Source organism: Prinia subflava, chromosome 1, assembly GCF_021018805.1.
Source record: "Prinia subflava isolate CZ2003 ecotype Zambia chromosome 1, Cam_Psub_1.2, whole genome shotgun sequence".
NCBI lineage: Eukaryota > Metazoa > Chordata > Aves > Passeriformes > Cisticolidae > Prinia > Prinia subflava.
In genome coordinates, this window is record NC_086247.1 from 94874667 (window position 1) to 94896452 (window position 21786).

Consider the following 21786-nt stretch of genomic DNA (forward strand, 5'->3'; position numbering starts at 1 on the left):
TTTGTTTTTCATACAGTTTTCCATGCCTTAACGAATTGAAAAATGCTTTCAGACACCTAAAGTCCTTCCGCACATAGTGGTTATTAGAAGCTGGTTTGCAGTGTCATGTACAACATGCCCTGGAGTGCTTCATGTAAACAGAAGAGCCAGAATATGTTCAGTTGCATTGCCAGCTGGGCTCAGAGTGATCACTCAAGACCTAAGGATCTCTCTCAGTGCATTGTTAAAAGTCACAACATGCCTTCAAATTATTCGCCCCGTTTGTTCCCATTGTAAGTTGGTGGGGCTACATTGGGGTTAAGGAAATTTCACCAATTTGTACTCATGCAGTATTTATCTGGCCATTTATTTATCCAGTTTGAATCACATTTTTGGCCATCTAGGGACACTATTACCATTTCATTCATCTTTCTCCCTAAAATAAAGGTAAGTTACACAGTTTGGGAGCCAAGCTGAATATTTTTGTGGCGCGCGTGCCAGATTGTAGTACAGCTCACTCAAGAATCACAAACAATGCTTTGGCATGTATAAGCCTTACACGTCAGTAGTCTAAAACCTCATGTAACACTACCAATGAATTGAAATTTGGAGCCAAAGACTTTTCTCACACTTTATGTGTTCAGGCCTTGATTCAGTGAAACACCAGAGCTCATCTGCCCTTTTAAACTTTTGCACATTTAGCTGTTCCTATTGATTTCAGATTTTAATGTCCATGACTTTACAAGCTTGAACTTAAAAACTTTTTCTTGTCTGAAAATTTGGGTATGAGTTGTATGTCAATAATTATTCAATTTACAAGTGTTTCTATAGGAGAGACAAAATGGAGAAATGCACTGTTTCTTAATCCACATCTTACAGATTTTGCATAGAATTTTGACATGGGTACAAATACTCTATAATTCTTACAGCTTCACCTGCTAGTATGCATTGTTGGGAATCTTTAATACTTTCATTAGTTCCTTTGATCGTATCAGCAAGGACATTTTTTAAATTCTGAAATCCATACTTTAGAAAAATGCAGATCAAAACCATGCTGCTATAGTGCTTGTTTGCTGTTTGCTTCAGAACAGAGCTTCAAAGGTCTGGAGGGAGAATTAAACTCTTTGAATGCAAAATAAAGTTAACTAAGCATATTCAATGTAATAAAATGCATGCCGGAAACCAGTACCCAGGAGAAATTGCCACGCAGGCTTTGTAGTCATGGCCAAGGCAGAGGTATTTTTGCAGTGAGTTTTTGAGTGCGTATGTTTATGTCTTTTTTTCTGGGAGCTGTTGATATAGTCTTTGATAAAAAACTTGACTTGTAAACTCATCCAGGAGAAAACCAAAGTTAAAAAAAAAAAAAAAAAAGAGCAAGGTCAGAAATTGTAGTAGTCACATCTGATGAAAAGCACATTTTTCCCTAATGTGCGGAGAGGACTCTGAGCTTAGTTTTTTTTCATGCAGATCTTCAGCTCAGCACTCAGCTTGAGAGTATTTCCAACTCATTGAAATACAAACAAATTGACAGTAGAACTGACCTCAGGGGGAGAGCTCTGCTCATTAATATGAATTTCACAACTTCACCCTAGACTGAAAATCTTGTCAGATTTTTGTTCAAATTAGCTGTAACAAGTAAAATTTTAAGTAGCCTGGCATTCTGGGTTAGTAACAGTTTCTGCACTGCTGTGGCATCCCACTAACTTTTCTAGTCTCAATGTTTCTTTGGGCTTTGGTTAATCTTTAGCTACAATCCTTACAGGATATGATGGGGAGGAAGAGTCCTTTAGATTTTCTTCCTCTGGGAACTGAGGTAACATCCTAAATTTGTGTGCTTTACAGCAGCCACTACTGCTACAGATAGCCCCAGCTCAGCTGCTTGGGAATGCAAGTACTAAACAAAGTCTGCTGCATTCAGCCTGGTCATTGGGTTGTGCCTGATGCAGTTTTTTAAGAAAAGCATGCAGGAGAGAGGGAAGATATTGCACACTCATGTCTTCCTGAAGTCTTGAAGTGAATTGAATTGCCCTGTGTTTCCTTTCGGATAGCATTGACTGTGCTGGGATATTAAAGCTCCGAAACTCTGACATCGAGCTGCGCAAGGGAGAGACGGACATTGGTCGGAAGAACACACGTGTGCGTCTGGTGTTCAGGGTTCATATCCCACAAGCCAATGGCAGGACCCTCTCCTTGCAAGTAGCCTCCAACCCCATTGAGTGCTGTAAGTGGCAACAAACATCCTCCTCTTGCTGGGTATGATCAGAAAATCTTTTAATCAATAAGGCTGAAAAAGATGGCTAACATCATTGAGTCCACTGTTAAGTCAACACTGCCATGTCCCCACACACTTTGAACAGTTTTTAACACTTCCATGCAGTCTTTCTTCTATTGGTTTCTTCTGTTGGTTTTGTTTTACCTGTCTAGTTAGCGAACTTTAATCTTTTTTCCAAAAGTACATGATTTACATCAGGAACAGAATGTCTGTGTCTTAGGAAAAAATGTGTAGCTTTGTGCATTGAGTGCTGTAGAAAAACACACATACTTACAAGTAAAGAACAGTTAAACTAATAGTAGACCTGGGAGTGAGAGAGTCTTTGGTTTTGGTGACACCTGATCATAAAGGTAACTGCTGTAGAAGTTTTGGAAAACGTCCCTCATGTTCTATTTATTCTGTCTCCCCATCATTAAGCAAAAATCAGGAAACAAAACCCTAGCCCCTTTGATAAAGAGCTAGCAATATTCTAGAGCTGACACACTGGCCTGCAGCTTCAGAAAAGCTCCAGAAACTAGGTTTCTGCTCTGGGATCACTTTAAATGAACAAACTGTATTTTACCAGATACACAGGGACACCCTTCAAAGATACCTATATCATTTTTGCTCTGTAAGCTTCATCGGCCTCTCCCAAAACCAAAATGTGTCTGCTTTGTATAGATTTAAAACTCTAGCACGAGTGGTAGAAGCTGAATTTCAGTCTAAGTCCCAATGCTGTTTTGATTGGATGGACTGAAACGATTTTTTAATGTTGTGTTGAATTTCATCCACAAACTGGATCTTTCTGATGCTGACAGAGTAGGGAGGAAACGTAACATCTGGCAAGTATGTGAGGGGTGAGCTCTGGCAGAGGGAACGGGGAGGAAGGCCTGACCATTCCTAGCCCCATTCATGCTGGAGGGCAAGGCAAAAAGTGTGAGGAGTCATGGTTTCATCCTGCAGTTGAAGTTTTTGAGAGCTTTTCAATTGCTACACAGCAGGATAAGGCTCGGTTTGAACTGGTCTGTGCAAAGGTGCCAAGCTCAAGGAGCCACTAAATGTGAAGCTGATTGGATTTGTGTCAGGGTACTGCAGCTTTTGGGTGTTGTGTAATGAGCAAAAGCATGGCACATGCCTGCTGAAAGAAGTGGAAAACAGGAGAAAAAACAAATGCTAGTGTTATTTCCACTGCAGAATGTGGAATAAGCTGGTGCCAAAAACTTCATACATTTCTTAGTGCGTGTGACACCAGAAGGAACTGTATAATTTGGATAAAATTTCACATTGTCCCTTGAAGGCAGCACTCTTTTCATGTCCCTGTAGCGGGAGTTAAAATTTGTGCCACAAGAATACCAGATTCAGTTTAAATGCATCCATGTGTGCTTGGGCACTCAGGTTCTTTTGGAAATACCCTCTCTAAAGTGTGAGCTGCTTCAGGATCACAAGGGCCATGGCTGTTGCTGCTGCTGCTGCTGCTACAAGGCAGTTTGCAGAATTTGACAAGAGGCTGTGTACTGACTGAAACAAACTTTGGATACACGTGATTACCTTGTCATGTGTGCCTTGTAAATACACAGCATACATGCTAGACACAGTGTGAGAGAAAATTATTAAAAATAGATGAATTTCCATTAAAATACTCTTTCTGATATAGTACATATCAAGCTGAATTTTAAAACACTTGTTTTTTGTGAGTCTTTTGAATCTGTACTGCTGTTTAACACAATTGTTTACAGTCAAAGCACTTGGAAATGAACCATGTTTCCTGTAAACCTTGTGACCTTTTTTTGTTTCTGTATCAAACTCATCTTATGAGGGTAAGCATTAAGTTACCTACTAACGCAATATTTACTTTTTTGTGTGTTTGTGGCTGCCTTTTTTTTTTTTTTTTTTTTAATCTTCTTTATAACTCTTCAGCTCAGAGATCTGCCCAAGAACTGCCTCTGGTGGAGAAGCAAAGTACTGACAGTTTTCCTGTTACTGGAGGGAAAAAAATGGTACTGACTGGTCATAACTTTCTACAAGATTCCAAAGTCATCTTCGTGGAGAAAGCACCTGGTATGTCTTTTCAGTCTAGACTCCAGTCTGCCTTCCCCCCCACCCCGTCTGTGTCAAATGATGAAAGCGCAAATATGGTAATGACATTTTCTTCTGCATGTGTATGTTTTCCATGTCACTGGGCAAAGCTGTGGAAGGGCTCTGAGCTATGCCTGATGCTGAGGTTTCACACCATGGCAACTGTAGTTACAGGTAGACAATAGAGACACTGGAAGTCAGCCTATGGTGTTTGTCTATTCTAGCAAACCACGAGTACAGTTGGCAGGACCTATGAGAGGGGTTCGAAATCTCTGGTGCCATGTCCCCATAAAGCCTGCAGTACCGTGCTTCTTCTTAAACATTTCTGTAATTTGTGTGCACCCGTGTGTCCTGTGGCATTTACAAAGTGCTGGCTGAGGAGGACCTGGAGCACGCACATTCATTTGAAGGACAGGTTTACCTCGAGGACTGAGGGAAGGACTGTACACAACTTCCCCTCGCCCAGCACTGCTCCTGCTGTGCTGTGGTGGTGGGACTGGTTCTCCTGGAGAAGAGTCTCAGGCCAGGCTGAACCAGGGAAAATGGCATGGAGTTGGGAACGGGGGCTGGGGCAGGATGTGCCTGCAGGAGCGGTGGATCACAGGGTGATCGTGCGTGATGGATGTGAATGCCCCCTGCGGGAATAAGCGGTGGGGGTGGAGCTGGGGGTCAAAGTCAGGCTCTGAAACGAGACTGCTAAGCATAGTTTTGAGTCTTGTTTTGGAAAGGGTTTCCCTGGCGCTGGCACAAGCTATGAATTCCTCAGCTGCTGACTGAACCCCCCACCTCGAACTTGAAACAATCTTGGGCACTCCTCCGGGCGCCTGGACCAGCTTGGACGCTGTGCCTGTTTAACCCTTTATGTCCACGAGGTTCCCACACTGCTCTCCTGCCCACGGCCCCTACCAGCACCACAGGAACTTGGGCCATGGGGCAGGATGGTAAGGAGAGCAGGGGAGGCTCTGGAGCCAAAGACACCCAAGTCTTTGGGCTCAGCAAGCTCAGGACAAAAGCAGAAGACTCCCCTGAAATTCCCCAACAGAATCCTGGGTTGATGAGGTTTAAGTTGCCAAAAGTGCCTGGGCAGAGGTAACACCTTGGCTTCTTGGGGAGACCCAACTGGGACATTTGTGTGAACCCCAAGCACTGCAGCACACAAAATGGGGATGTGGCTGTGACATCAGCAGAAACATCCTTTTTGTTTCTTAAGACAGTTTAAAAAGATAGGAAAAAGGTGGTATTGCAATTGAAAAAAACGGAATTCTGTTCTCTGTGTTCCTCCCAGGGGGGAAGAAGGTTAATGTCTACTTTATTTATATTTAAACTCCCTTTGCTGCACAGAACTGGGTTAGTGTGACATGTCAGGAGTTCTCAATCTGTCTCATTACAAGAAGGAAACCACATTAAAGGGTGCCTTCCTTATTTCCACTTCCTCTTTGAGTTGTAAAATTTTTAAGTATTGCATTCTGAAGGATTGTGATTGTGATGCTGTTTGCCCACAGCAGATACCACAGTGTGGATCTGAACACTGTCTCTCTACTCCTATGTTCCTATACTACATTAGGTACACTAAAAGCAGGATATTCACTATGTAGCTTTTAATTACAGAATTTAAGGTCCTGCCTTTTTTTAGTAGTCTCACTGCAGGTTTGTTGCAGTTGCAGGGCAGTATAGCCTGCAGGGGCTGAGCCCTTAGAGTCAGTGTAGCCTCTCTAGGAGCTGCAATAATTGTGTCAGTAGAAATGACACACAGAAAGCAAAGCTGCTGGCTAATCTGGGCTGAGCAGTTTTTAAGGCTTTCATGGTTTGTGTGCTATGCTGTCTCACACAGCTTGATGCATCAGAGGCAAACAAGAGCAATGCATCATTACCTCGAGTGGCATTGCCTAAGCAGTGGCACACTGCTCTGGCTGGATTTTTGAACAGTCACTGTATTTAATGTGAAATGAACAAGCATTAGCAGCCTTTACTTTTGTGAATCAGCACGGGGTATTTCTTTCCCTTTCAGTTCTTGAACGTCAGTGAAAGTAGGTCAAGAGAAGGAACACCAGCATAGTTTCTCCTTTCTCTTAGAGGGCTGGTTATGAACGTCTGTGATTAGCTGGAGACATTCATTAGTTTTGCTGCTGTTACCACTTTTGTTTTTGAATTTGGAATGTTAATCACGTTCCTAGTAGGTAGCAGCCAAACACAGCTATTACAGAGTAATAGGTTAAAGTAATAGATCATTGTGCTCATAAAGAGAACGTATCTTTTGTATAAAGTTTAAGTATTGTACTGCTACGTCAATGCATGTCTTCAGTCCTTACTCAGGCAGAGTCCCCAGGCTGGGAGGCAGTCTCCTGGAACTTGTCTAATTCCTCCTAGTCTGCATACTTAATTGGATAACGAAAGGAGTTTAGGAACACTTTTTGTTTGCCTTTTTTCCCCCAGCTTTCCTTAAGTCTGCTGAGTGCATTGTGGTCTGCTGAATGTTTTTCCAAGCATGAGTCCCAAGCTTTCAGTCTTCAGAGCTAGCCCTCAGCTGTTGTAGTCTCTGGAGGAATGGCATTATCCTGGCCTCCTTTGGTGGGGGAGTCAGTCTGAGTAGTGACTCATACAAGAGGGAATCCCTGAAGAATGATCAAATCAATCTTTCAGCCAGGCGGCAGTGGCTTCCTGCTTTCAGCTTAACCCCTTACTAGCTGCTGTTCAGCCAGGAAGCATATGAAACAGAGCAAAACAAACTTTGCAGCCCTGTGACTCTGTGTCTCACACAGAGAAAATGAGGTATCCAGGGGTTGAAAACACAGCATGCTTGAAAGGACCGCGGGAGAAGCACTGGGAGGACCTTCTCTGGTCAGGCAGAAGGCACTCCTTTGGATTAATAATGAGTGTTCAGAAGTGGACTGAAATTTGCTCAAGATTCTTCAGTACCGTGAAAAAGTTCTTATGTGTTGATGTGAGGCCTTATTTTATCAGATTTTGGGCAATATTCTGTTGCTTGCACATCAGATCATATTTTCCCATGATGAGCAGTGGTATAAAATGGCTGCCAAAGAAAACTAACAATAGTGAAAATGTGAATGTTAAATGTACTTTGAGAGGTTCACTGTTTTATATTCAGAATTTCTGTAGACTGGGAGTCCCAGAATGACCTTAATGCTTAAAAATTACACTGATAATTCTCCTTATCTAATTTCTGATCTCCTTTCACTTTCTGTCTCTCTTTGTAGTCATGCATTTCTCTTCCTGTGGTTCAAAAGTGTCATTGTTGTGTGCCACGTGGTTGTTAGTGCCACGCTGAGGATGGCCAACACCTGTGCGTCACTAGAAGAATTAGTACTTTGTAAAATATTGAAAAGTTTGTAACTCCTTACTGGCAAGGCCCCTTGATGTCTGTAGGCTGGGGTTTGCTGTGGCAGCAAGGTGTGCATTTTAGTTACAGAAATAAGTGAATTGAAGTTGGTGTTTGTTAGCTATGGCAGGAAGTATTTGGCTAGGAGTAAAAATGCTTCCTGTTAACATGTGCATCTGCATGGATCATGATCGGGAATTATAACAAAAGACTGATTTAGTTACTTAAAATTTAAAAACTTTTTATTTCATTTGTAGTTTATAAATGTCCCAGACAACAGAAGTCTTGAGGGAAGTTCAGAAAAAGAGATGCTTGAAGAGTATGTTTTAGGGATTGCCTATCTGTCTGCCACCTTTTTTTGATAACACTTTCTGCAAACACTCTTTTCAAAGCTAATTTTTTAAAGGCAATGTCAGTTACTGACCACAAAGCAGCACAAAAGCCTAACTAACCAAAACGACCAGACTGCTGGCTCTTAGTATCTCAGATTATGATCAGTGATCTATAAAACTGATCACCGTGCTGAAAAAATCCTGGTTTTCATCCCTTAGTTCACAAAATGTATCCTGTAACTGATGAATGAAAGCTCAGTGATGAGACACAAAAAGGAACAATGCACAGGAAAACCATGGGTACGTTATGGTAAATTATGGATTATAGTTCCTGGCATGCTGTAGGATATTATGGGATAGAAAGAGTATTTTGGAGGTTAGAAAAAGTCTCATGTTGAGAGGTGAAAGAGTTAATCTACCATGAAAATCCCTCCTTGCTCAAAAATTGCTCCTTGCTCCTATAGCTTATAACACTGGAACTAGTTCAAGTATTTCCAGACTTCATGGATTTGGCCAAGTCTAGACATACCTAAAAGATCAGGTTAAACTAACGAAATCTTTATGATCAATTTGTGACCTATGGGCAGAAATGGTCGTTGGATGTACTATTATTAATTGTCACAGGACTGAGTTGCCACTAATTAAGTCAGAGCTCCAAACCCATTTCTTTGCTTTTGTGCTTAGTGATGAGAGCTCTTGGCAAGGGTTTTAAAGAGCAAAAAGGCAGAAATGTAGCACCTAAGTTCACTACGAGATTCGTTTCTCAAATAACACTGACTTTGGTACTTTGATTTTGGGCTGTTAATGGTAATTTTGTCCTGGTCAAAGGCTGTGTCTAATCTTCCCTGTAACAAATGCCCCTCCCTGAAGATGTATCACTTTGATGGACATTTGTAGTGTTCACAGTATCGCTGAGTAACTCCAGACTTACAGACTTCAATGGTTTTGAAAAACTTGTTAATTACTCAGACTTCAACAGTAATCCTGGCACCTACACACTTCAGTTACCTAATTGCATAATATCTTTAGCTATTGTGCCCAAAGCGTTTGACACTCAAAGTTCCTGAAAGACAGAGAAATAAACCGCATTTAAGCAACATTTCCTCCAGGGATTTTTCTTTTTGAATATTTTCAAACAATTAGGAAACTGTTCATATTTAGTTATTGCTTCAAATTCTTCATTCTGCTCTTGTTTTTATTTTGTTAAATGGATTTTTTTGTCAAAACTGTTCTTCCTCCCTGATGAACAGGTTTTGCTCTTAGAAAATGGTGTTGATGTATAATAGTTATAACTTGAGCAGATGAAAGATAACATGCTGAAATCATCAATTTTTTTTTTTTTTAAAATATATGCCAAAGAAAATCATAGCTTTCTGTATTTCAGATAGGAAAACTTAACAGTTTGCTTCCTGTTAGATGTGTGGTCAAGCTCATTCAGCTAAATTTTTGCACAAGGGAAATGTGATACAGAAAAGAAGGAAGCTGGATGTATGTAGCTGTCTACTGTACCATTTCACAGGTTTTTTTGTTCCTCTCAAATTTCCCTGGCTCTGGCAAAGATTATAATCAATCAGTTGCTGCCTTAAGGTACAACTGTCAGTCTTATAAATTCAGTCCTATAAATTCAGTTGTTTCCCACATGTTGGTGAGCAGAATTTGCCTTGTAATATGGCAGGTAACTCAAACACAGTCCTTTAGCTTCAGCAAAACTTACAGAAAGTTCTGGAAAGTGGTATGTTGGCAAAACATTTGGGTGGCATGTGAATGGAACTGATGTGAGGAAGCATGTGGGCTTTTTGGTTTGACACTGTGAAGCTTAGGGTTTGGAGTCTGTTTTGACGTGATGTGATGGGATGGTGAGATGGGTGACCTGAGTCTTGGCAGAGCTCCACGTGGTAAAAGATCTCACATTCTCAGAGATCTTTCCATTGCTCTTTCCATTGCCAATAACAGTTTGGGGGGCGACTGGCCAAAAAGGGGTCATGTTTCACACCAGTAATCACACTGTAGCTCACATAATAAATACGCAAGTGGCAAAACTCTCCTTCCCCCTCTAGTCAGATAGACAGATACTACTTAATTTTGTCTTTATCTGTCTGTTTATCCAAGTTCGGGAGACATGTTCCAGTTGGCAGTGAGCAATTGCATGCTGACTCATGTGCAGTGAGGTTAAAAATTTGGGAAACTAGATAAACTGGAAACTTCAAAGACATACAAGTTGGGAGCATAGAGTTCATGTGAAGGTCACTTGAAGCTAGATCCTAGAGATGTATTGATAGCTGAAGGGGTTTCTGGCCATTGCCCAGAAATAGATATCCTTGGGCAAATTGTGTCATCAGGTGCTGGAGTCATTTGATGGTGGAACCCTTTCACGTGCATGGAGGAGTAGTGATGTAGCTTGTAGGAAATGACAGCACATTTCAGTTTTTCCTGGTTGTTTAGTCTAGGGAATGGTGAAGACAGAGTGGGACAGCAGCCATACATGAGATGGTGTCAGCAGCAGCAAGTCTCATCCAGGGTGTTGCTCTCACAGTGAAGAATGAAATCAGTCAATCACAGATACTTACTGTGGACAGCAAAGAAACAAGGAATAACCACATGGTCTCAAAAGTCACTTGTCTGAGTAATCCTGTAAATTTTTTGTTATTATAGAAAATGTGGCTGAATGCTTCAAGTTAATTCTTTTATATCTTCCAGACTTAATGGCTTCAAGCAGCTGCATCTGTGCAATCAAAGCTTTGTCTCTGAACTTTTACAACTAGCACAAGATTTCAAATAGTTTTTACTGTTACTGTTCCAGTAGGACTGTCTGTCCAAATACACAGGAATTCACAGCCCTTACAAGAAATCTGAGAGTCTAATGAAGCGATCAGTGCCTAAAGACAGGGGAGGAAAGAGGTATAGTGGGTTAACCTTGGCTGGCTGCCAGGTGCCCACCAAGTGGTTCTCTCTCTCTCCCTCCCCAACCAGGACAGGAGGAGGGAATAAGATGAAAAAGCTCATGGGTCAAGCTGAAGACAGGGAGATTGCATATCAGTTACTCTCACAGGCAAAAAGGGCTCCACTTGGGGGAAATTATTTATTGTCAATTAAAAATAGAGTAGGATAGTGAAAAACAAAGGTAAAATTCAAAACTACCTCTACCCCTGCCTCTCTTCTATAGCTCAATTTCACTCCTTCATTCTGACTTCTATTTCCCCTCCCTGAGTGGCACAGAGTGTCATAGAGGCTTGGATCAGTCCATAACAGCTCCTCTTTACCATTCCTTCCCTCCGGTACTGTTCCCTTGCTCCAGTGTGGGGTCCTCCCATGGGAGACAGTTCTTCATGTACTGCTTCATCATGAGTCTTCTCCACAAGGTTCAGTCCTTCAGGAGCAGCCTGCTTCAGCATGAGTCCCCTGCAGCCATCGTTTCTATGAGAAATCCTGCTTCTGCCTGGGCTCCCCTTCACAGGCTGCAGCTCCTGCCATGAACATGGGCTCTGACAGGCTGCATATGGATCTCCACTCCAGTGTGCTTGTCTCCATGTCTCCTGTAGGAGCACAGCTGCCTCACCATGGTCTTCACCACAAGCTGCAGGGGAATCTCTCTTCTGGCTGCTGGAGCAGCTCTTTCACTGTTGTGGGGGTCTGCAGGGGTGTTCCTCTCACTCTCACTCATCTCATACAGCTGCCACAGTGTTTTCCCCCTTCTTAAGTATGTTGGTGGAGAGGTTTCATCAGCTTTGCTGATGGGCTCAGGTTTGGCCGGCTCAGAGTCCATCTTAGAGCCGTCAGGAACTGGTTCTGTCAGACGTGGAGACAACTTCTGGAATCTTCTCCACCCCTGCAGCCCAACCAGACCTTGCTACATAAACCAATACAAGGGGATGCCTTCAAAATACTTAGTTTTTGGAGGGAATGCCTACCTCTTGGAAAATTACAACTTCTTGTCTCCTGTTGCTTTCCTGACATCATTAAGAATTGGTTCATGTCTCAGATGGATATCACAGGAAATATGGGGAGAGTGAGGGAAGAGGAGCATGTTTCTTTTAGGTCTGTTAAGGAAGTAAGATTACACCTTCAGTGTGGAAGAAAATACAATGATATTAAAGAGGGGAATAAAGAGAGAAATTTCCAAAGTGTGCCTTTTTGCTGGGAAGCTGACATCAAGGCAGAAAATCAAAGGATAGTAGAGGGGACCTCTAAGATTGAGCCTGACCTTCTTGGACAAGAGAAACAAGAAAAGGGACATGAGGGGACAATGAGATGGAAAAAATAAAAATGCTGTTCAAAAGTATCTGCCAAAAAGTCACAAGGAGTTGCCATAATGGGAAGTTTCTGGAAGTTGAGAAGTTGCAGTCATACAGTTGAAGAGTTTGTGTCTCAAAAAATAATGAAGCAGGAAAATTTAGAAGCATTTGGATCAAATTTACATCTTAAGATGAGAAATAATGAGAAGTAATTATAGTACAGGTGGTGGTGTCGGCATCCAGCACAGAAGTAGAGGAAAAGAATGGTTCATGGAAGAAAAATTTGGAACTTGATTTAAACTGGCAGTGAGGTTTGTTACTCCAATAAGTCTGAGAAAATATGAGACAGATTAGACTGAAGAAGATGGACCAGGAATATTTTACTCAGTTTCAGCTGCAGAGTCACAGGTTCAGCCTACTAGAGTTTCCCAGAGGAAAGTAAAATTGTGAAGACCAGGAGATGACGTGAATGTAATCAAAACCAGAGTGAAGTGCTGTCATGACTGCTGGTGGGTGGCTGTGCTGGGTGTGCTTTGTTTGACCTGCCTACTCCAGAGAGATTTCTCAGGGATGTCAAGCTGCAGTTTTACTTGGAAGTTGCGTGTCTTAGACCTGGAATTACTTGAAGTTATTAAATAAAATCCTCAGACCAACGATAATTTGAATAGGGGGAGGTGCCAGAGAGCACAGATTGCACAACCAGCTTCCATTCTGCTGAAAATACAATCTGGCAAATCTTTCCAATGGTTTTGGTTCAAAACAAACCTCAATCTGTCAGTTGTCAGCACTGTGCCTCCTTTTAATTACCTAGACTAAAATTACAGTTCATTTGCAAACACTGGAACTCACAATAATTACGTCTATTAGACAAACTGTGGTAAAAGGCAGCTAAAAAGGCCTCACCATTCAGGCAAAGTGAGTCCCTCAGCTTTTGGCTTGCCCAGCTGAGCAACCAGAGAGGAAGCGCGTGCCTGGCACTGATTCCAAAATACTGTAAGATCCATTTTGTGCTGGATTTTTTACACCTGCTCGCTGCATGACAATCTTATTGTTAATTCAAGGTAAAGAAGAGAGAAAAAGTAACTCAAAAGTATCATATTGATGGCAAACAGACCTAAGTCTACATGGCACTCAGCTCAGTACTACAAAAATGTATAGCTGAAGGGGTGGACAAAATACATATGCTGAAAACTGTTAATAAGAAGACACCAACAAACACTGCACCTTCGATATAGAAGTAAAAATAGGTCAGTTATGCCTGAGCCCTGCTGCACATGGACAGAGGCATGCCAGAAGGCATGCCAGGGATGGGGGAGCAAAGCTGTGCAGAAGTGTCTGTAGCAGGACAGTAGGCTGTGAGGAGGGTAGAAGAACATCTGGGGGACTTCCTGGCATGGAAGAGGGAAGTAACGTAAGTGAAAATCAGACCAGCTATGTGGTGTCATAGCAAAAGTAGTGTAAGAGCAAAGGGTAGAGATAAGAGTAGCTGAGAGATCCCCTTCTCTTGCTAGTGTCGGGCTGGGTAAACATTGTTGCAGCAAGACAGCTGTAGGACCAGCTGAGAAAAGTGCCCTGACTGCTTGTGGTATCCCCAAATCCAAAAGACCACTGCCCCTGCAAAATCTGGCACTAGTACACTCATGCCACCCCCTAAGTGCCAGCCGCTGAGATGGTGCCAGTGGGTCATGCCCAGGACTGCCAGGAGAGTGCTGTCCTCCAAGCAACAGAGCTTCCTTCTCACCTCTTTCATTGCCCGTCCAACTTACCCTTCGCCTTGAAGCTGATGGCATCTCTGCAGAGAACTGGATAACTCCTAAGTCCAGATGGTGAGACTTTGCCATAGTCTTCATCCTCTTCTTTGCACAGAAATCCATCCATTCCTTCTGAATGTCTTCAGAGATCAGTCGTCTCAGTGTCATGAGAGCACTGTCTTGGGTTATGTAACAAAAAAAAAGGTGTATTCTATTTCATCTGTTGAAAGCAGTTGGGGAAATGTTTTTTCTTTGTCTCTTGTAACTCCAGGGGGAGGGAGGCAGATGCCTTCTGATAACAGGCCAGCTGTTAAGACCAGGTGGGGCAGAGTTTCTTACCTCTTCCACTACTGTCCACCCTTGGGGGGTATCTTCTGTTAATGGGCCATTAAGGCTCACCAATGACATGACACATTACATCATCTCACTGTGAGATGCTCTACCCACTGCGGGGGAGCCAACCATTCCCTACCTAGATAAAAACTGAAACCCAGGAACACCAGGTATCTGGTTTTCTACTGGATTCTCAGAGGAAAAGTGGACCCATCTTGCCATCACTGGACTGTTTTCTACAGTATCATCTCTACTCCACAGAACCATATTTGTTACTCCAGGAAGATTTATTTGAACTGCTTCCCACACCCTGACCAACAGGGTGTCAGGTCGTATCTCTGACACTGTCAGGGTTTTCTAGGATTTTTGTTTGCTTGCTTGTCTGCATTTTTTTGTACTGATACATTTGTATTTTTAATATTCCCAGTGAAGAACTGTTATTCCTATTCCCATATCTTTGCCTGAAAAACCCGTAATTGCAAAACTATAATAATTTGGAGGGAGGGGGTTTACATTCTCCATTCCAAGGGGAGCTCCAACTTTCCCTGGCAGATATCTGTCTTTCCAAACCAAGACAGGGCACTCACCAGGGAAGAAGAGTAGCAGTGCAAGTTGAAAGCTGTCAAATTCTTCATTCCTCAGGTATTTAAATATGCATTATGAGGGCCAAATAGGAGGGTGCTCAGCCTTTGCAGAGCACCTCAAAGTGACACTGCATTGCATCTGTGCCCTGCCTGTTGTGGACATGTTAAAGTAATCTGGGCTGTAACACAGGAATTATTGTTCAGGGTAATCTCACAGCACATTAATCAAGTAGTGGGTTCCTTTGGGAGGTTACGGCTTGTTTCACCATTTTACTTGGAATATGTGAATGTAAATACAGATTTACAGTGCAGCCAGTGCAGTCAAACTGTATTGAAGTGCAGACTGGAAGAATATAAAATGTACCCTGTGTATAGGCAGTGAAATCCTAGATAATGTCTATTCTTCTCACATCTCAAGTGAACACAGGTCCACTAAAGAATATAGACTGTTTTAACCTCCTGTGGTAAAGTGGGATAACTTAAATATATCTGAACATTCCCATTATGCCCATTTCACAGAGGCAAGATTTAAGTGGTTGGCAGATGTTATACCCTCCTGGTTTCCAAGCTTGGGTTTTTTTGCATTTGTATATTCTTCCTCCTTTCTGCAATCCATCATTTTGGAAAATTATGCTGGGGGTTTGATTGTTTTGAGCTTGCAAACCCCTGACACTATGCTTGCAGTGCCCTGAGATACAAAGGTAAATCCAACCCTAGAAACTCCAGGAGATCTCTCTGGATGGGCAGTGATGGGGGGAAGATGCTACAAAAATGTCTTTGGAAAGTTTTTACAGCTCTTTGTGTTGCTCTTCCATGAGGAAAATTTGTATGTCATGGTCTGCAAGGCTCTGTGGGAGAATAACTGAAGCTGCTAGATTTACACAACTATTTTTTAGCTCTGCTTCTGTGTTAAAACAGACCTTTACAGTGCCTTTTTATGTGGAAATCTTGTAGCTGGGTGTGGTGGGGAAGCCGCTTGGTGACTCATACTGCAGGGAATTCCCTGATGAATTAGAGTATTTTTACTTCTGGACTTGTGCGCAGTTTCCTTCAGCGCTGGAGCGAGCGGCCGATAAGAGCCATCTACAAAGGCCCATTCACTGTTCAGCTACCCCGTGTTAAAACAGGGTGTTTATGCTTTGCGGAGTTGAAAATCCACCCTCCGTAACACATAGGTTCACAGAATTTTCGTCATTAGCAATCCCAGGTGCTCCGAGTTTCACGGCAACGAAGAAAACAAGGCAGAAGTGGATGGTGGTGAAGCACACACGGAGCAGGAATGGCTATAAATAACAGGGATGGGTCTGTAAATGTCAGGCTTCCTGAAAAACCTGGTGTCTTCAGCTGGCAATGGTGCTGATGGCTACCTGTCAGCACAGCCTCCAGCCCATGCAGAAGAGGCAGGAGCAGTTTCTCCCTCTTCCAGCGCTGCCACTGCCTCTTTGGAGGAGGAGGAATTTGAGGGTCATTCATCCAGCCCGTGCGCGGTTCCCCTTTGAAGCCTTGGCTCTGTCGGGTTAATGGCTGTTGCTGCTGGCAGCGAGGGAGCAGGGCACTCCACCGAGGACTCTGCAGGACTTCTGCCCTGCCCTTCTGTGCATGGATGTTTTGGGTTTATTTCCATTCAGTAAAAAAAAAAAACCTCACAAAACATAGGACGCCAGTATAATATCTTGACCCAACTTTTTAGCTATATAAAGAACTGTCTTTCTCTTCAAAATATTGCACTATAAATCTTAAAAACGCCAAAACAAAGCCAGGCATTTGGTTTGGAGACGACACTTCTTATTACTTCGTAAAAGTAAATAGTGAAATGAAAGGGAATGAAATAAGACCTTTGGAAAAGCCGTTTTCTCCCTTTTCCTTTATGCCTCCTCCTCTCCTTCCTCTCCTGACTCCATCTCCCCCCCTCCCTGTATAACAACTGCCCATTTGGGTACGGTAATTCCAGAGAGCAAACTTTAACGGGAATGCCTGAAATGTGTCTGCTTCAGCTTTGTGTTATGTCTGTAATTTGAATTATTTGCATTTTGGAAAGGTATAAATTGCTCTGGTGTACTTGGGTTGGCTGGCAGCCAGGAGGGAGTTGCCTCGGGCCCAGACCAGGCGTGTTGCTGCAGATGTGGCAGGCGTACAATGGAAACTTTTGTGGGCGAGCAGCCCTCACTGCTCCAGCACACGCTGACAGGAGGTGGCATCCCGCCTGCTCACCAGGCTCCCCAGCGGATGGGCACTGGGGCAAAACCATTTTCTCCAGCATAGGCAGACTATCTTGAGGCTTAGGGCTCCCACAAACCATTCCAAAGCCGTTATTCCTTTTTTTTTTTCCTTTTTTTTTTTAAATTTCAGCTGAACTGTTTAAACCTGCAAAACATGTTTACTGTAAAAGGTTGACGTAGTGGTCTAAGGTTTTCCTCCTGGAACTGGTCCCAGTCCGTGGGCGATGAGATTTCCCTCTTGGTTTACCAGACGTAATATGAGGAATTGTCTTTCTTTCTTTCTTTTTTTTTTTTTTTGGTCTCTTGCTTCATAACAACTTTTGCTTCCTGTATTTTTGTTAAATGAAAGGTCACTAGCTGTTGATGAGTTGTCTATTCCCTATTTCTTCCCTCTCTTTCCCCTCAGTTGCTGATGGTCTGGACAGTCTCAAGGGAATTTCTAGGAGCAAAACCCATATTGTTCTTACTAGCTTTCAAAGACAAGCCACAGCTCTGGATTTTTATTTTCCTAATACTTTAGATTACAGCATCTAAAATATTTCTGAACAAACTCCTTTTGTCATGATAAAAATTTCAAAAATGCATAAAGGCAGTGCTGCATGAAGTAATTGAAAGATTAGCTGGAGATGAAGTAATTTTGAATTTTCCTGAAGCATCGGCAGGAAATAAAAACCAGAAACCTGAATCAGATCATTCGTCTTGCAAAGCACAAATTAAACATAGCAAAAAACCTGAACTTCTGGTAATCCATTTACAAAGGCAAATTGAACACATGTTAACTACTAGTCTGGACGTCTGTATGTTAAAAAAAAAAACCAGCCCAGCAAACCCCTTCCAAAGCAGAAGTTCCTATACTTCGCAAAATGTGTGATAGTGTTGGCACTCTGCTGCTTTTATAACTGATTGAATTAATTAGGGGCAGGGAGGGAGTGCTGCAGAGGCTGGAGGTAAAGGAGGCTGCTCCCAGACAGGGGATGTGTCCTGGTTTGTCGAATTTTGGTCAGGGTTTTCTACTGACAGCCCAGGGGAAACATCTGTTGGATAAATTGTGAAGTGATCACCAGTCCTCCCAAGAAGCCTACTTTAATTCTGGCACTCTCCAAAGACATCATTAAGGAGTCTCAAGCACAGTCTGGCTGCTCCTGCTCTCCCTGCAGCTGAACGTGGCAGTATCAATTAAAGGGATTCCTCTTCCAGCATCACAAGTTAAAATGTAGGAAGAAACTGAGGGTAGATCTGCTAATTGTTTTCTTATGGAAAGACCTGCCAAATCCACTGTGGTATTTGTGCTGCAGCCTTTATGTTGCGCTTCTTTCCATATATTAAAAAGGAAAGGGTTTTGAACATTAAAACAATTGCCAGGGATAGTCCCTCAGCAGCATTCCTTTTGCAGTAGGATAGCTGTACACAAAAATATTATTTACAGACATTTGTAATAAATCAGGCAGTTCTAAATGCGTCACCTCCATCCTGGCTGTGAAAGCAAAGAGAAAAGAAAAAGTGCATTCACTCTTTTACCTTTCAGAGGGCTGTTTGTCTAAGGCAGGCCCACGTCCATGTGCTGAAGTTCAAAATAACTAATATTTGCATTTGCATGTCCCAATGCTGCAATAAATGTACAAGAGAGATGACATAAAGTCTCAGTTTCCCCTTCAGTTTGGTAACATGTGACAGTGCTGGGACTCATGAAGCTGCATGTGTCTCCACTGACCAGCTTATCCAGCAATCTGCCTATGGCCTTTCATTTGTGTTTTTCTAGGCCCGCAGAATGGAAACCTTACATTCTGTATTATTTTTCTAGTTTCTTTCTTACTGAGTTCTGAAGATGCAAGGAAATGAAAGCCCACCTTGTTTTCCATTGATTTCTGTGTCAGTAATGTGCAGGGAAAATGACCAAACAAAGCCAGTTTCTCCCAAAAGACATGTTCCCAGAAAAAAAATTATAGTTGTGGCTTAAATCTATGTTTGCTTGAAAACAGAATTTCAGTAAATTTGGAAGACTCAACGCACCACTAAAAGCAGCTCCAGAAGTGGGACCACTGTAGCTAAACAAAACCAACTTCAAAATGGAGTCTAAAGCTGTGTTTCCCAGCCCATGGCCTTGCCTTTTGACCCAAGTAGCAGAATTATAACAAGCCAGACTAGGAGCGTATTAAAATCTAATCCTGCATGGCTGAGTAGCTTCCTTAATACTACCTTTCTTTTTGTATTGTTTAATATTAATATTGAATATTACTTACAGCCTAGGTAGTGCTCAAAAGGCATCATAGGTAGCAATGTTGTTGTCTGATAGATCAGCAAATTGAGATGTAGAACAGTTGCGTATTTTGTCCAGGCAAACTCCCAGTGGCTCATTCCCCATTATGGTATCATGCAGTCTGGACTGTGGTTCTTCCCTTCAGAAAAGCTGAAGGGACTCCTGTCACAGGTTACCCAGATGGTCTCTTAGTTGGACAATACTTTGGGCAATGCCTTGTGAGAGCTCTTTTTCACATATGCAATGCCCCTTCAAAGAGATTGTTTTTGCAAAAGTTGGTCCTTTCTTGGCTTGGGAAAAGAAAAAAAGGACAAAACTAGATATCTTTTTCTTTTGTCTTTTAGATGGTCACCATGTGTGGGAAATGGAAGCCAAAACCGACAAAGAAATGTGCAAGCCAGTAAGTCTGCCTTAAATATTTTAACATCAAGATGAAAAATATATATTGCCTTCTCCAGCACTGTTACTAAAGAGGGATTTCCAAGGCTTTGGCACTGAAACAGAACAAGTACTTAGGCCTCCCCTCCTGGAAATCTTTCTTTAACACGAGCATGGGGTAAAAGCCTTTGCTGGAAGCTATCCCAAAAGTAGGAGAAACCATTTGGAAAATATTTTTTCATTGTCCAGGATGGGCCAGTTCCATCTGCTCATCTTTTGTCTTGCTGGGTCAGTTTTTTCCACTGCTCCCAAAGCAATTTCTGATCATTTTCCTTGGCTGTCCTTTATCTTCAGCAGAAGAAACATGAGTCCCCTCACAGGAGATCAGCTCCACATTGGAGAAGTGTGGCTCCTTCAGCCATGACTCTAAGTGGGAAGTACATCCACTGTTCCACGTCTGCAGGAATATGCAATACTTGCAAACCTGCAGGCAAACAATTTAAAGATCTTCACTGAATTCAGGCCAAATGCTAAGAAGAGCATTCCCTGTTACTTTTGCAAAAATGCCAAGGGAAGTTTTGATGGTCATAGCAGATTCACTATACATATGTGTAAGCTGATGCCCTAGAAGCTAAGTCATTCCTTAGCCCTATGCTGGAGGATTTGGTTTCTGACAGTAGAATATCATCTACACATTCTCCAGCCCTTTTTCATGTTGCACTAGATGTGCTTGCAACAGTGCATCTCCCATCCACAGAAGCTAGCATGCTTAAAACTTCATGAGTTGTTATATGAAAATATATTTCACTGTGGAAAATCGAAATATTTGAGTAATGCTGTCCTAATGCCTTTCAAAGGAAATACTGTTAGGTTCAGATATAGCAGAGATGACCTGCCAACTGAGCTGTTGTGCTTTCTCCTGCTGAGTTAGAGACCGCAATTTGATTGTGGTCCCAGATTCTCGACAGAGGCAGGCTGGATAGAGCCTTGTGCATATGCAGTATCATGTTTGCTGTCCAAAGGAAAGAAGTGAAGACTAATGATTTTCTAAAGATCTGAGCCATGCTAAAATAATTTCCCTACTTCTGGAATCCTTGGCGTGGACTTTTGGGTTGTATGTGAAGCCATTGAAACAAAGCCCACCACTTACCCTTCAGAGAGTGTTTCTCTTCCTTCTTGGGGTTAACTTTTCAATACTATTGTACAGCTAGACTGCCTTAGTTGTGCCTTGACTTTCTGATTTATTGCTTTTGCAGAATTCTTTGGTGGTTGAGATACCACCTTTCCGCAATCAGAGAATTACCAGCCCTGTTCAGGTCAACTTCTATGTCTGCAACGGGAAAAGAAAGAGAAGCCAGTACCAGCTTTTCACCTATCTTCCTGCTAATGGTAACAAAACAAATTCCTTATCTCTGCTCATAAAAGTGAGAGATAATGATGATACATGCTTCTAATAATTCTTTGGTAGTTTGACTATTTTGGAAATATACCTGGTGCTATGAGAGTGAGAATAAATCCGAGAGAGCTGCCTTTATCTCTGCTGGCTACACAAGAGACCTCCTCTGCAGGTTATTTCCATTTGCATTGGTGGCAGAGACCTGTTGAAACAAGGACTTCTGCTTTTGGGGGCTGAAGAGCCAGAGCACAAACTCAGATGTTTGTGAAGACACTGAGCTCTCTGCTAAGCTGCTGTCAACCCTTGGTCTGACTTTCTAGCCCCAGAGGGTAAATGGCATTCAAATAATTCTGAATTCTGAATTCACACCACAATATTTTAAACATGCGGGGCTCTGAGCTGGAGGTGGTGTGTGGATTCTCCTTGCAGTCATCTCACACCTTGCTGCCTTGCACAGGGTGAAAATTGAGATGGACAATGTGGATAGAGATCGGAGTGCTCCATGTAAAATGCTTCATGGATGGGAAATGTTCAGAAACTTGTGCCAGTATTTTTTTTTTTTTTTGAGCTTATATTGGTAGCTGTGAAGTGACAATAAAATCTCTCATGACAGCTGCATTCCAAGTAGGCTTGTATGAAGATTTTAATGGCTAGTAAATTT

General features: G+C 42.4%; 1 protein-coding gene across 5 annotated transcripts in view; it reads left to right on the plus strand.

Annotated features, from left to right (window-relative positions):
• The window catches only part of NFATC1 (nuclear factor of activated T cells 1), a 110362-nt gene that overhangs the window by 44715 nt on the left and 43861 nt on the right, over positions 1-21786 (plus strand). For all 5 annotated transcript variants that reach the window (XM_063403817.1, XM_063403834.1, XM_063403851.1 and 2 more), the window contains exons 5-8: positions 2028-2200; positions 4148-4288; positions 19696-19751; positions 20986-21118. In XM_063403817.1, coding sequence (XP_063259887.1) covers positions 2028-2200; positions 4148-4288; positions 19696-19751; positions 20986-21118 — 503 coding nt within the window. The remainder of the gene's footprint in view (positions 1-2027; positions 2201-4147; positions 4289-19695; positions 19752-20985; positions 21119-21786) is intronic.